We start from the raw sequence: 16405 nt of genomic DNA on the forward strand, positions 1-16405 counted from the left end.
CATTCCAGACAAAACTTTGCTGCATTTGTATACATCAGTCCCAAACGGGTGTTGTATGTGTATTCAGGTATCTTTTGAGCCAGCACTTGACAAGGTAATTTGCCCCTTGCCCTCTGCCATTGTTTCTGCTCCCATCTCTCCTTAAACCACACAGACGTGTCCTCAAAGTCTGAAAGATGCCTCAGCTCCGGTTTTAGTGTTACCAATGTACACTTGGCAATAGGGTGTCCAAATGTAAGAGCTCCTTCATCACAGTCAGCCCAGTGCTACAGTTCTTGAGCAGAAACACTGCCCCAGCTGCTGGGCAATGCCTGGTAAAGGGACAGCCTCTGCCCCAATCACTTTCAAGCAACCCGGTGGGTTTTTGTCTTCCCGAGTACCCTTGTTATTTAACTGCCTTATAAGTCATGTTATTTCAAACACTTCCTGCACCTGAAAGTGCTTTCCCAAGTCATAACCAGAAAAAGTACTCTTTACTTGGTTATTTCAACTTGAACAACATTAAATTAACAGTTGTTAAAATTGTGCCATGGTCTCTCTTGAGCTCGTCCTCTTGCTTACGGATTTTCCTGCCTGCCAGTATTTTATGTCTAAGTTTAGGAAAAGGGAACAAGTGGTTTCCAATTAGTCTGATAGATGGTACTGGGCTTCACTTAAGTAAGAAAGGCTAATTAGACCCTGCTATAATTTACACCAAATCTACTGTAGTCCCAACCATCAACAAGATTTTGCCCAACATAAACATTTATATCTGACTCTTTAAAGAAGGAATTTTAAAAATCACAGTTATGCTGTGTGTGTGTGGGAGGGACGGGGACCCAAAACATGCTGATGCACTGATTCATTTACATTCATGCTGCCATGGACAGTTTTACAAGAACTGTAATTCGGGACAGTACTTCAAATAGATGTACAAACATTATAGTAGATTGGCCTCTAAACAAAATTTGAGTAGATTTTCCCTACGCCTTATTTCACCTGCATGCCACACAGAGCCATGGGATGTAGCCGTTAACTTGCATGTCTGAGTAGCAGATACGTGTCCCAATTTGTTTGTTAAAACAAATTTGTAAGAAATACTTATCACCATGAAAGGGAGATTCGCGCTATTGAAGGCTGCAACCAAGCACCTTTTTTAAAATTTAACCTGATAGAACAGAATAGTGATTTCTTTAACCAGTGCTCCCGTGAAAACAATGTACTTCTTTAGACTGGGGTAAAACTGACTGCAAAGCATACCGATTTTGCCTTCTCCAGCTTGGATTGCCCGTGGTAAGATTGCTACAGCAACAGGCTCTTTCCTCAAGCCAATCCTAAAGCAGGAACACTTCCCCCACTCCTTCCTCATCCAGCTGCTAAGCAAAGAATAAACTTCTAGCTTGGCCCCTCCTTTATTGGAAGGGGAATAGGGTAATACGCTGTAATTGGTTTTCCATGTTTGCCAAGAGTCTGTTTCCTCTTATCATCCACAATATTTAACATAAGTCTTGTAATAGTTCCAAAAATAATAAAATCTGTCCCAAGAATAAAAATGATGGATCCACAACATGCTGCTTTTTTTTTGTCGTGGCCTTGGTTTCGTAACATTCTGTTAGTAGTTTTTATTGCCTAATGTTGTGGTTTCTTTCATAGGCAGCAGACCCAGTAAAGACATTTCATCAGCTACTTACACAGCAGCAGCCTGGATTATTTACAAATGGAGATTTCAGTACCGTATTAAAATAAATCACCACTGCATACTGTTAAAGTTACACTTCAGTAATGCAGCAGAAAAAAATCCGTAGATTCTAGGGAGAGGAACATTAAGTACATACAAATCGTAAGCATGTTATCAGCAAAGAAATTCATTAAGATATCCAAATAAAACCTCTTAAGTCTTCCTTCTTCTCCCTGATCTCCTCCCATGCAATACTGGAAGAGGAATAAGCAAATTATATTCTCCCTCTATGCAAAACAGTTTGCGCGGTATGGATAACAACAGAATCCATGCAATACTTCCCTCATAATTTCCTATCATGCATCAAGATAGTCTATCCCTGTCTCTCTGCCCCACCCTTCCATCTCCAAAGCAGATGCCCCACGCTGGGCAAATTCCCTTAGGTGTAGGTGTAATGGATGTGGAGAGGTAAAGATGGAGAGCAGCACTTTGCTCACTGGATTCAGTTTGAATGAAAGAATACCAGAACAAGGAAGACAAAAAGGAGATAATACACAGGAGAAACTTGATTTGGGGGAAGAGGGAGACCACCCAAACAAAAATACCTAAGAAGACAGCCGTAGGGCAATCAGCAGTGCCAAAACAACAGCCCATTGAGGAATCACTCTCTCAGGCATCAGTGTTTACAAAAGCAATACCCTACTGGTAACAGCTTTGAGAAAAATGCTGGCACATTGAGGTGCCCTCATTCAGAATGATTACTTAAAAAAAACCCCAACATTTTATAGCCAAAATAGCCTTCTGATATTTCATAAGTTGTTTTGATATTTAAATCTGAATTAAAAAAAAATGCTTAAAAAATTAAAAAAATCTATGAGGAAGAATTTCTTCACCATGAGAATGGTGAGACACTGGCACAGGTTGCCCAGGGAGGTTTGCGGATGCCCCATCCCTGGAGGTGTTCAAGGCCAGGTTGGATGGACCCTTGGGCAGCCTGATTTAGTGGGATGTCCTTGCCTGTGGCAGGGGGGTTGGAACTACATGATCTTTAAGGTCCTTTCCAACCCTAACTATACTATGATACTATGTAACCGACTTAGAGCCTGATAAGAGGTTTTCCTTTGTTCCCAAGAACAGATTTTGTGCTCACAGGCACAAAATATTCCTTCAGGCAGAAATCACTTTCCTGATTAAATATATAGCATTTAGCCTAAAACTAATCTGTGACCTTCTAACTTCACCAATATATAAATATTGCGGCTGAAGGCTCTTCAAATAGTCAACAACACTATGAACTAGGTGTCACAAAAAAGCATAACATAGCAGAAAGGAGACATCTCTGGAGCAGGGAACGGACCGTTTACCACCTCCCAGAGGCTTCAGAGAGCCTCTCATTATTTTAGCTTATCAGTGAGTGTTTTGGCAGTCATTTACTTTAAATTACCGCTGAGTCTGATCTCACACAAGAATAAATCAGAATGATTGAAGTGAACAGAAACACACAGGTATAAGATTGAGGGGGGAGTGTTAATCTCTTACATGGCTGCCAAAATTCCTGGAGCTTCTCATAGTAAGTAGAAATAAAGAGAGACAAGTCTTAAAATCATGCTTAGAGGATTTGTCGCTCCAAATATACTCTTTTGATAGTTAACTATGGTTTATACTACATGCTAAATTGGGAGTACAAGGAAACTGCACCAAGGTATAATTTTTCACTATCAGTAGTCGTCTTACATTACACACAACAGCTGTCCAAGTTGCCAGGGAATAATGTTTTAATTGTTTAGTTATGAAAATACAACCACTGGAATTCAACATGAAAGCTAGGCAAGTTATCAGTCACTCATGTACAAGTAAAACTGACACCTGTGAAAGAAGAATCATAGAATCATCAGGTTGGAAAGGACCCACCAGATCATTGAGTCCAACCATTCGATCATCGAGTCCAATCATTCCTAACACTCCCTAAACCATGCCCCTCAGCACTTCATCCACCCGTTCCTTAAACACCTCCAGGGAAGGTGACTCGACCACCTCCCTGGTCAGCCTGTTCCAGTGCCCAATGACTCTTTCCGTGAAAATTTTTTTTCTGATATCCAGCCCTAACCTCCTCTGGCGAAGCTTCATGCCATTCCCCCTTGTCCTGTCCTCTGTCACTTGGGAGAAGAGGCCAGCTCCCTCCTCTCCACAACCTCCTTTCAGGTAGTTGTAGAGAGTAATAAGGTCTCCCCTCAGCCTCCTCTTCTCCAGGCTAAACAACCCCAGCTCTCTCAGCCGCTCCTCATAAGACTTGTTCTCCAGCCCCCTCACCAGCTTCATTGCTCTTCTCTGGACACAGTCCAGAGCCTCAACATCCTTCTTGTGGTGAGGGGCCCAGAACTGAACAGAGTGTTCGAGGTACGGTGTCACCAGTGCCGAGTACAGAGGGAGAATCACCTCCCTGGACCTGCTGGCCACACCGTTTCTGATACAAGCCAAGATGCCGTTGGCCTTCTTGGCCACCTGGGCACACTGCTGGCTCATGTTCAGTTGGCTGTCGATCAACACCCCCAGGTTCTTCTCTTCCGTGCAGCTTTCCAGCCACTCTTCCCCCAGTCTGTATAGGGTTGTTGTGCCCCAAGTGCAGGACCCGGCATTTGGCCTTGTTAAACCTCATGCCGTTGGCCTCAGCCCAGCGGTGCAGCCTGTTCAGATCCCTTTGCAGAGCCTCCCTATCCTCCAGCAGATCCACACTTCCTCCCAGCTTAGTGTTGTCTGCAAACTTGCTGAGGGTGCACTCAATGCCTTCATCCAGGTCATTGATAAAGACATTGAACAGAGCTGGACCCAGCACTGAGCCCTGAGGAACCTCACTTGTGACTGGCCTCCAGCTGGAGTTAACTCCATTGACCACCACTCCCTGGGCCCGGCCATCCAACCAGTTTTTCACCCAGGAGAGTGTGCGCCCATCCAGGCCAGAGGCAGACAGTTTCCGAAGCAGAATGCTGTGAGAAACTGTGTCAAAGGCTTTACTGAAGTCCAAGAAGACTACATCCACAGCCTTTCCCCCATCCAGTAGGCGGGTCACTTTGTCATAGAAGGCAATCGGGTTAGTTTGGCAAGATCTACCTTTTGTAAACCCATGTTGACTGGGCCTGATCACCCGGTTGTCTTGCATGTGCTTCATGATAGCACTCAAGATCACCTTGACTTTCCCCCGCACTGAGGTCAGACTGACAGGTCGGTAGCTCCCTGGATCCTCTCTGCAACCCTTCTTGTAGATGTGCAAACCACATGCTCTGGAAGTAAACCCTGCTGCTGGTTTCTGTGCTATGTAGTTTTCAAATTCTAGGAGGATAAAATAGGATCAGTGGCTTCTCAAAACTCAAGAAAAATACAGAGATTTCTAACTGGCAACAAAAGGATTACGTACGCCCAAAGGTTGTAACAAAAAGCCAGGTAGAATACAAGGAAACTTCAGTTTGCTCTTCTTTAAGAGTACTGGATTTTTGTATTACGCACAGTATAAACTGGCACATGGGCCAGGACCAACCAACAGGATTAAAAAAACCTATCAATATGCACGCGTGACTAGCAGACACCACAGCACATTTTTCCTGCCCCTCACCCCTCCCAAAAAAAAGTGCTGGTGGCTCTCTGCTATAATAGCCATTGGTTTCTGGGCAATTCTGTGCATCTTCCACGCTTTCAGAAAATAAGTGGCTGTCAGAAGCCTTAGCTTTGTAAATCATCACCACTTACAACCACATTTTTGTTCTTCTTGGGATACGGTGAAACTGCAAAAAAAATCCTCAGTTAATTCAAGCATGTAGTCTTGTTTATTCATCTCTCTTCCGGGCCCCTCCCATCACTACAAGCCAGTTTCCCTTCGCATCAGTCTTATGGTTTTAGTGTCATGCAACAAAATTTTCAGACTTCAGCTGAAACAGTGTTTGTGCTTTATAAAGGCACAAACAGGTGAATGTATCTAAACAGTGTACTCTCAAGAATTTTAACAGTTGAAACAATTCATAGTATCATAGTATAATTAAGGTTGGAAAGGACCTTAAAGATCATCCAGTTCCAACCCCCCTGCCATGGGCAGGGACATCCCACTAGATCAGGCTGCCCAAGGCCCCATCCAACCTGGCCTTGAACACCTCCAGGGATGGGGCATCTGCAACCTCCCTGGGCAACCTGTGCCAGTGCCTCACCACTCTCATGGTAAAGAAATTCTTCCTAATGTCCAGTCTAAATCTGCCCTCACCAGTTTATACTCATTCCCCCTCGTCCTATCCCCACAAGGCTTTACGAATAGCCCATCTCCATCTTTCCTGTAGGCCCCCTTCAGGCACTGGAAGGTTGCTATATGGTCTCCTCTGAGCCTTCTCTTCTCCAGGCTGAACAACCCCAATTCTTTCAGCCTGTCCTCGTAGGGAAGGTGCTGCAGCCCTCCAATCATCTTTGTAGCCCTTGTATGGACCCGTTCCAACAGTTCCATATCCTTCTTACTTTGAGGATTCCAGAACTGGACACAATACTCCAGATGAGGTCTCACAAGAGAGGAATAGAGAGGCACAATCACCTCCCTGGCCCTGCTGGCCACACTTCTTCTGATGTAGCCTAGGATACGGTTGGCCTTCCGGGCTGCAAGCGCACATTGCCGGCTCATGTCAAACTTCACATCACCCAGCACCCCCAAGTCCTTTTCTGCAGAGCTGCTCACAAGCACATTATCCCCCATCGTGTACTGAAAAAGGGTATTGTCCCAACCCTTCCAGCACTCCAGTATGTGTAAGAAAAACATGAAGTCGGTGACTGAAGTTATAAATCCTTATCTGCTGTTCCATCCCCCAGATACAAACAAAGGTTCCACGCGTTTTTTAAACTTTATTTAATCTCAGAACCATTGCTATGTTACACCTGTTGGGCAGAAGTTTATTCATTTCTGATGTTAATGTTCTGACAATAAGAATGGATGACATGAAGAACCATGTCCCCCAGTGCTGTGTTTCAGTCAGTATTGGTCCAGTAAAACAAAGAGTTTTGCAGTCATTTCCTGACCTCCCCCCACCTTTTTTTTTTTTTAGATACATGAAGCATTGCCTAGCTTAGTGTCACCCTTTCATCTGCAATTTATAGATGAGGTGCAAACTCAGTTGTTTCCTCAGTTGTAGGAAAAGTGACATGAATATTCTGCACTTTAACAAATAAACACATTAACACAAGATTTTGTATTGTACTGTTGCAGCCCTTCCATCTGAGGCAAAGCTCCCCCCTCTCCCCCCCACCGTAATAAGTACCAAAGCATTTCTAGTTTTGATTTTCATCAGAATTTCCAAACTGGCAGATTTTATTTTCACACCCTCTTCACAATAGACAAGATGCTTACCATATATTTAGGATTACAAGTTGTCACTAAAAGAAAACTTTACACAACCACTGTACATTTAGGTTGAAAAACTGTCCTTGCATGAAAAATATACCTAGAAATCAAGTGGTAAACAACAAAAAAAAAATTAAGAAAAGATTAATGTTTTTATAATGTGCCATTTTAAATTTATCAACTCCTCCTCTACTTCTCATTCATACTCTTCTTTTACCTATAGTATTCGTTAAGGCAAACAGCTAATCCATTTCTGAAGAGGTGCTGTGGAAATTGTGGACAAACAGCAAACATTTGGCATTAAAATAGATAGCACGTATGAAGCCTCTAGTAATATACATTAAGCATTTCTCTTGGATTTCAGGATAATGACTGGGGAGTATGAACATGCTAACAATGTCAAAAAGGCTTAAAATTTAGCGTCCAAGCAATTTCTATTAATGCTTCTGTAGTTTTCAAGCTCTAAGTAGTATAGAATTTATGCAAATGCATTAAAGAATTCTAGCTTGGCAAGTACACCCAAGCAGGTTATTAAACTATATATACAGAAAGTGATAAATACAGAATTAAAAGAGTCCTTCCGTTTCTCTTTATAGCCTTGAAAATTGACAAAAAACTTGAGGACAGCTCTACAATATTAAACATTAGGTAACCGCAGGAGCTGGGAAACCTAACTACACAAACTGATTAAAATACTCAGATGACTTTGTAGTGTTTAATACAATTCAGTTCGTAGTCAAGGGCACAAGACAACATTTAACAAAAAGAATCACATCAATTGACCTAGAAATCAAATGTAAATAGATATGAATACAATCTCCAAAATCTGTCTTTAAGTGAACATTAACCATTTATTCAAAGTTATACAAGAATTTGAAGGATAAAGTCGTCTTCTGCAACAGGAAACCAACTTACAAGTTTCATGTCTCAGTTGAATTGAAGTGGAGGCGAGCGGGGCGGAGGGGGAGGGAAGGGTGAACAAACAAGTTAGTAGGCCCCATCCAGGCAGCCAGAAAGTAAAAACAGGCTCAACAGCAGCCTCCTCCAGCTTGTTGTCCTCCCTGATTGCCTGCAAGCGTTGCATTAGTTGCAGCATGTTGAGGGCCAATTTTTATGCCATTTGCCTGAAATGAAGTTTAATACACAATGTAATTATTTGAGAACACCAATATACTTGAAAAGCTTTTTTTTTTCTTAAGAAGATCACAAAGCAAGTTCTCCTAATATATGCAATAAATATAGCAAAATTTATATATTTTTTAGCAACATGCTCTTGGCGATTAAATATAATTTAAAAGAAATGCTTTCTTTCTCATTTAAATTTTATCTCTATGTTAGACTCTGTAGCTTAAATTCCTAACACGAAACCAGAGAGCAAGAACTGTATTTGAATACTACTTGGCATAAGGCTTTAAAAATATATAGCATTTGCCATGAACGTATAACCTCTCCCCTCTCACCAAAACCTCCATTACTTTAATAGTTTAATATAAAACTTTTCCTCTCTAGACAGCATTTCTTTCTGTGTTGTATCAGCTGTAGAGGCTAAGGGCATACGAGTGTTCTGTGTCATCAATAATTTCTATGATCCCGAAAGACATGGCTACTTGCCAAGAACCCACACACAGCGTAGCTCTTTCATTCATCAAAATCACACTTATATCTTAACCCTCACTCCCTCAAGTGGATTTTACCTAAAAATACAGCACTTTGAGAAAAGTAATACAGTAGCTTCAGAAATTAAGCTCTTAAGGAAACTTTGCGTCACAGTAAATCTCAGATTTATAGTGCTTGGCAGTTGTTCTGCAACAGTAGTAGCCTTGGGGTTTCTGGCACTAGCTCAGTATTGACAGCAGCTGATGTGGTTTCTTTTCGCTCTTTGACTCCTCTTTAATAAAAAGCATGCCCTATGGCTCATTGGTTTTGCCCCCTCTGGGCTGATAGCAACTTCTTGAGGAATCAAGGAGCCAGACTTGGCACAAAGCCAAATAAATAGCACGGACTGTTGGCTCTTGACAGCATATTGCAATCAAAGCTCCATAAGGCACAGTAAAGCAGTCAGCTACTATATGAAACTCGACAGATACAATGAGCATGCTTTCTCAGACATTCTGATTACCATCTAATTTGTACTATACTTCTGAGTGCATTTGCTTTAGGAAATATACTAAATATATTACAACTAAAATGAATTAAAAAAGTGTTTCACCAACACACTATAGACACACATTTTCCAGTCAGAATTAGCATCTTTCAAGGATTCCTATTCCAAGTCTTATTTAGCTACAAGTTTCCCAGTGCAAATATTTTGCATACTAAAGTTTCTCATTATCTCCTCTCTAAAAATCATAAAAGCAAAATTTTTACTAGTCTAAAATTCCTCATATTGAAAAATACTAAGCAGAAAGAGGTGACGCTATTTAACTGAATTTTGCTAATTCCCTCATCACTCTTTGAACAATTCTGCAAGGACTATCATGCTTGAGTGTCAGACTGACAGTCCCAGACAGAGAGCACCTATTCACAGAACAGGTACTGAACAGAGAGTGGCAGGGCAGATTTTCACATGTGGTTTCACTAAGCCCCTCAGCAATGCTATTTAGGGACATGCAGGATAAAAAAACCCCAAAACTCTGGCATCAGAAAGGACTGACCACTTCCCATTGTCAAATCTGAACTTTACATAGCGTGACTCTTTATGTGAATATTAACAGAGAGCTTATGCGATCCTAATATTTCTACTTACTACCTCTGAATTTCAATCTGCTTTTTGCTACAGCTATGATCCTCTCTCCTAACTACTCAATATTTTCAGCAGGACAATAATTTCAAAATTCAAGAGAAAATAGGTCTTTCTAGGCTCTTGCATTAGAAAAGTGCTCCTTGCTCCACTCCCCACCCCCATCGAAACAAGCAAGGAGAAAGGCCTCAATAACCTGTAATTTCAGTAACATGCATAGGCAAAATGGCTAATCTTTTGTTCCCTACAGAATCCAGCCACCTAAACCAGGAGCATTTCAAAAGTCTTTTATGTAACTCTCAAAGCAATCCCTCCCCTACACTGGACAGCTCATGGAGTGCATCTGGCATATCAACATGGTCCTCCATTTACATAGTGGAAAATTATCTTTGAAAACAGATGACACCATATGGAGAAGTGGATGAAAGTGGATTTTCTTCTCTTTTGGGGATTTATATTATTTTGTGATGCTTCATGGATGGATAGGGTCACTTATTTTAATCCATTTTTATCACAATGGCAGGCAATTCTATATCCAAATGGAACAGACAAATATATTACTGTCCAGCCTTCTAGGGAAGGTAAATTTTGTACCTTTAAAAAACAAACAAACAAACAAGTGTTCAAAGTACTAAAAGTTACCTCGTTATTAATGTCAAAAACCCCTTCCTGGATTTTCTCATAGATCTCCTTCGCAGTGTTAATAAAAGCCTGAAATAGAGGGGAAAAGAAAATCACAAACACAATGAATGAGATATCTTTTAATGTAAGATGCACTAATTGGAATCCAATCTCATGTGCAGATGTTTCAGTAAGACTTTCTTCCTGACCTCAGCAGGAACAGGTATGACAACAGCATCCTGTACCCTACCTTGAAGTAGCAATGGAGCACACGCTGTTTACAAAAACAGTGGCATTTTCATAACATCTGTATTCTACAATCTGTTGTCCAGTAATTACAGGGAAAAAGTGGTTTTTAAAATATATAAATTACTTTTAAATTATTTATTTCTGACCCTTATGGATAGATTGTGTGGCAGATGGTTTCCCTTACCCTTAATATCTTTGTAATAGGCCACTCTAGATTAGAGTGCTTAGCAACATAAAACCACAGGGTACTTACAATGATGATGTAAGGATGCTGTCTGCTGGATGAAACCTTATGCTATCATTTAATATTCACCTAATTTTAAGAACGTATTCTCTTTAATTAATCTTGCACACAATAGGCAATAGACATCTCAATAGCAGAAAGGAGAACCCCCAGGTCTTATTATGATTTCTGAAAATCTATTGTTCTAGTTCAGAGAAAAGACTGACGTTCAGGTCTGAAAAAGTGAACGATATAAATGTTTTTGGTTAAAGCTCACAACCAATGATTCCATTCTTCACCTCTCATTTAACTTTATAAGTCAAATAATTCCTAAAATAGTCTATAATTTAAGAGGTGATTAACAGCAGCTAATAATCACAATTAATATCAAACATATAGGTTTTTTTCCTTTTAAAATACTAACACCATGCAATCATACGAGATACGCTATCTTCTGCACAAGCCTATACAGCAAATACAGATCTAATTCAAATATAAAAAAGTAAACAGAGTTCACAGAGAGGAACAAATCATACCTTTCCTCATTTCTACACTGGAAGCATTTGACTGCTGAACTTGCCACCAGAGCTTTGTTTCCTAATTAACAGGACTGATATGTTTTCACCTTTAAAGGCCTTACAGCTCCCCAGAGTAATCAATCTACTGCAGCTCAATTACTGCACCAAGCACACACCACAGCCAGCGAAGGAGACTTGAACGACTGCAGCAGGAGCAAAAAGATATGAATATGCATAAACTCTAAGTGGGTGATCGAATCATCACAGAGGGTCATGAGAATTTGCAGCAAAATAATGAGAAGAATTAATCATTGCAGATTCACAAGGCACTTAGGAAGTGAGTTCGTTTTTCAAACATGCGTTAAGAGTTGAGGAGAAAAATTGGCTTTTGGCCAACTACGAATTGATTCAAATTCCTCAGAAATTGAAGTTTTCAATGTAGGAAAAAAATTCAAACTTATCCTGGTTTCTGCTAACACACTAATTATTGTATTGGCCTCATACATAGGCCGACTGAAAGGCATACATAAAAAATTTTGGAAATTTGCACAGCTGGAATCTGTGAGGATACTTGCCTGCTTCTGTTTCAGTGGGACATTAAACAGAACTTGAAGTCTTAAAAATGTGTTATAACAACTTCATGTAAACAAGCACTTCACAATTGGCACACTTCTAACAATTCTAGAAGATGTTGGCTAAGTACGTCTAGGCTCATAGAATTAATTACATGAGAGTTATATTAGATGTATAAAAATTACTGTAGACTAATAAAACTAAGAGTTTTAACAGACTACAAAAAACAAACTAACGCATCTGAGTATAAGATATCTTCTGGATGCTACACTCCAGAACAAATCACTGCAGAAATGCATCTATCCTCACAAAACGTAGTAAAATGCACAGTGCAATTTAACAACACTCAATAATGCCCCCCATTCAATAGTTACTACACACAGTGTACAAAGCAAAAAAGCATACCGAGTTCAGCACAGTGTATTTTTATGTTAAAACATATTGCCTAAGACACTATTGATCTGAAAAACACAAATATTCTACTCATCTCAGTACTGTCATTTCAGTTGTCCTAAAGAGACAACTGCACTACCGCATTCCCATCAGTGATTCTGGTGCACCACATATTAGTGTTAAAACTCCAAGAACTGTTATTCTGCATGACACAATGCCAGGTTGCACTTGGTCACATATAAATAATTCCTATTTGAAAACAATGGTTTCACAGGAACATAGCACATAATAAATCTACCTCATTTTCTTCACCTGGTATAGATTCTGAAAAATTACTACTAATCAGCCGTGAAGAGAGACTTGCATCCCTTGAGACTTCCATTTGTTTCTTGCATCCATGTATTTTAAGTTAGCTTATACTTCGAAGCGTAAGTGGACTCAAAATAGCCACCTGAGAACTTCACTGAAAACAGCAGTCTACTCACTTTAAGAGTATCATTACCAGATTTTGGCATTGCATGTTAGTGCTCCAATTAGCAAGGATGAGGTGAACACAGTATAAATGAAGACTTCTAAAAATCTGTTTTAATACTGCACGTTCCAACTCTTTATCTGGAACATACAGTGTACTATAAACTCTTGATTATTTATGGGCAGTTTATCCCATTTGCAGATTAACTGAGCCTTGTGTTCAGAAAGACAGAGCAGTTTCCTCTCAAATCCAGTTTGGATTTATTAGACCATGTGCAGGGGACTGCAAGAACACAGCTGTAGCACTTCACATGCCAACTTGGATCCAGGTGCAGATTAGCCACTTCCACACAACACAAGATTTCAACCAGTAAGCCCACATGGACTCAAGTGGCTGACTACAAAGCCTACTGTACTTGCACTGCAGATTCCTGTAATGCTGCTCTTACTAAAATACTAAACAAAGACACTTAAGCACTTCCCTCCCAAATCAGCTCAGGTTCAGGTTTATTTTTACCACCTTAGGAGAGGCAGTACCAGATCCAATCTGGATTTATACTCAAGTCACCTGAAAGATGTCAAGGGTGTAGCAAGTAACACAGTACTCCCATTAATACAATGATAAGAGACTTCTGCGAGACTTCGAAATATAAAAATTCCAGACTACATTTCAGGAAAAATAAAGAAAAAGTAACTTCACGAAAATATCTACATTTAATGTTTAACTCTTGGGTTTAGACTTTCAAAATCACAAATTACTGATGCTTTTATGCATAAGAGTACTGAACGTCTCTCTACCACGGCAATAAAAAAGGTTGTATACAAGTTATTTACTGATTTGTTTTAATATAACATATTTTTCAACTGCATTCACATTATAATTAGGTTCTCAAATAACAGTAACACCTCGCTGGGGAGAATTACATTACTGTACAACCAGGAAAGTGAGTCTTGCAAAATGTCATCTGTCCATTGTGTCACACTTGCTCCTAATGCAAAGCTAACAAAGGAGGTTTTTCAGTCACAATATACCAGCATCATATCACTTTAGATAGTTGGTATAAGGAGTTCCCTGGATCATACTGCTACATTGTAATCAAGAAATCTCACAATGCGGACCTCAAAAAAACCCCAAAGAACCCAAAACACAAAGCCCCAACTAGCAAACAGTACAGAAGCTGCATTTAAGAGAAAAGAATCCTAAAAAACCCTGATCATAGAATTAAATCAAACACATAAAGTAAACAAGTAATCTAGGTTAGGTAAAAACAACACAAGAAGTAACAGAATAAGTTCCTCATACATTTGTCTTATGGAAATAGTGTGCAGGAGGTATAAAAAGCTAAGGGTGCCAGAATGAGAGTTAAAGAATGGCTACATTTAGTTTTCACTTGGCAGATGTCAATAAGATCACTTTTCTTTCTCAGAAAGCCAATGCCATGACAAATATTTGAGGACCCAGCTAAAAGCTGAACAGAAAAGAAAAAACTTGTAAAGTAATCACTAATACTACTCAAAATTCACATTTTACAGGTTCATGTTAGCTTAAAATCAAAATAGATCAGATTCTGTACTGCCAGCTCATGTAACCTGCTGCCCCCTGGTGGTAATATTTAAGTTAAAATCCCTTGCTTTAACATATAAACGAGGCAGTCATTATTGCTGGATGCTTTCTTACAATTCAATGAGGAATGCTTAAAAGTGAAATATCTTACAAATTCTAAAGCGTGACCCTCACCTCTGTGGTCAGACAACACCTAGAATTTTCTCCTCCTTCCCGCTTTCCTGTCTCATCTTTTAGCAGTAAGATGCAATATAGTTGGATTACTCTAGTAATAAAGAATGCATTTGGAAAAACACCACGGATCACAAATAGATTTACCCCTAGAGTAAATCTATTACTATCCCAGTGAATAAGTGGTGCTGGATGGTCACTTAACAGAGTGAGATCCCAAAACTCTGAGCAGCTGTTTCATGCACAGTAAGACAATACTTTTTACAACTAAATGATCCTTCAAAAAGAAGCTTAGGATACTAAAGAGTCTACAGAGGGGTTATCAAGCAGTAGGAAGGTGCTATATAATGAACCTACACCACAAAAAGCACCCCAATGCATTTGCAGCCTTATTTTTGAAGTAAAGGTGCACAGTCACAAACCAGAACTTGACAGTAAACTGGGCTGCAATCCTTCTGACAATCTTATTGGAAAGATGCACATTACTAGAGCTTAGAGTGACTTGAAAAGTCCTGCAGCTGCTGCCTAACAGTTACAATGGACGGAGCACATGAGGAAAAAAGATGATAAAACCCTAGAACCAAGAGTCCACCTCTCCAGCAAAATCTACAGCTCAGGCAGGAAGCCAATATCATACTTTTCATGCTTTTCTACACAGCCTGAAACCCTTGATTAACTGAGACTTTTTATTCCCAATAAATCTTGGGATGCCCAGAAGCCCCAAGAACCATGGCAGAGCCAGTGTTCCCTACTGCACAGCTGGGGCAGTGGCCAAGGGTAAAAGCTTGGACAAGGAGGTAAAAGCTGTGAATCTTCACTGGAGCCAGGTGTCCTGCCCCTTCTCTCTTCCACAACTGAACCGACATGAGCTTCACCTCTCTATTTTGCCATGGGAGAAACTGGCTAAAGTGCCAGCTTCACACAGCTGAAAGATCACAGAACTTGGATTTGAAGAACCTAAAGGAATACTGGTTTTGATACATGGTAAGATAAGCCTAAGTGTTGAGTTTTTTAAAGACTCAGGAACTACAAATCCTCCTCTTTTACATCATGTGTCACCTTACCTATGGAAACTATTAACATCCTAGGATTTTCAAATTTTATTAACTAAATCCCTGCAAACTATCTTAGCAGGTCAAACAACTGTTTACCAGCAATTAGTTGTGTTCAGGGAAGGCAACACTTCTAAAAATCAGTTCAAATTTAGAAGCTGCTAAGAATCTAATCTTTCCCTGAGTTGCAATTTCTACCCTTTAGAATATTACACAGGCGACCTTCCTTCCCTTCTCTATGACTGCATAGTACTGCTGCTGAAGCTACAGGGGTTTTGAATATTCATGATCCATGTAAGCAAAAGTATGAAAGAAGCCACCTGAAGAGAAAATTAAGTTACAGCTGAAACAAAACCATTGATCCAGCTACATATAGAAGTGCTGCATTGCTCAGTCAAAACTGTTACTCTATTCAGATTTAATCCTAAATAATGAATGCATTATTGCGTTCTATTTACGTTCAGACAACTAGGAATAACATGGACAATACTCTTAAGACGAAAGCTTGGCATAGGGCTATATAATCCCCTCCATATGGGAAACAACTTGCTAAAAACAAACTCCCACACCAGGAGACAGCGATACATTACTACAACTCAAGTGAGATCAGCGTCTGAAGAGTCATGGTGTCTAATACTGGTTTGAACAGTATCCAGAAACTCTTTCACTTAAGATTGAACGCATTAATTATCATTAAAACCGGCAGTTATTCCAGCACCCCAAATACAGCTAGGTGTCTTTACTTCTTGAGAACCAGTGCTTGTAGAGTGATTCCAAGTGATCTTTCAGGGATAAATACTGTGTGCTG

The 16405-nt window shown here is 40.0% G+C and overlaps 1 protein-coding gene across 3 annotated transcripts in view; it reads right to left on the bottom strand.

Moving 5' to 3' along the window:
- Window positions 1–6929: 6929 nt before the first annotated feature.
- The window catches only part of RAB2A (RAB2A, member RAS oncogene family), a 41953-nt gene continuing 32477 nt past the window's right edge, over window positions 6930–16405 (bottom strand). Inside the window, exons 7-8 of one of the 3 annotated variants that reach the window (XM_054058044.1) lie at window positions 10405–10473; window positions 6930–8146 (exon numbers count right to left, since the gene is read on the bottom strand). In XM_054058044.1, the coding sequence (XP_053914019.1) occupies window positions 8051–8146; window positions 10405–10473 (165 nt within the window). In that variant the 3' untranslated portion in view covers window positions 6930–8050. The remainder of the gene's footprint in view (window positions 8147–10404; window positions 10474–16405) is intronic. The other 2 variants (XM_054058045.1, XM_009563280.2) reach the window with 2 other exon arrangements.

The sequence above is a fragment of the Cuculus canorus genome, chromosome 2 (genome assembly GCF_017976375.1).
Source record: "Cuculus canorus isolate bCucCan1 chromosome 2, bCucCan1.pri, whole genome shotgun sequence".
In the NCBI taxonomy this organism is placed as follows: Eukaryota; Metazoa; Chordata; class Aves; order Cuculiformes; family Cuculidae; genus Cuculus; species Cuculus canorus.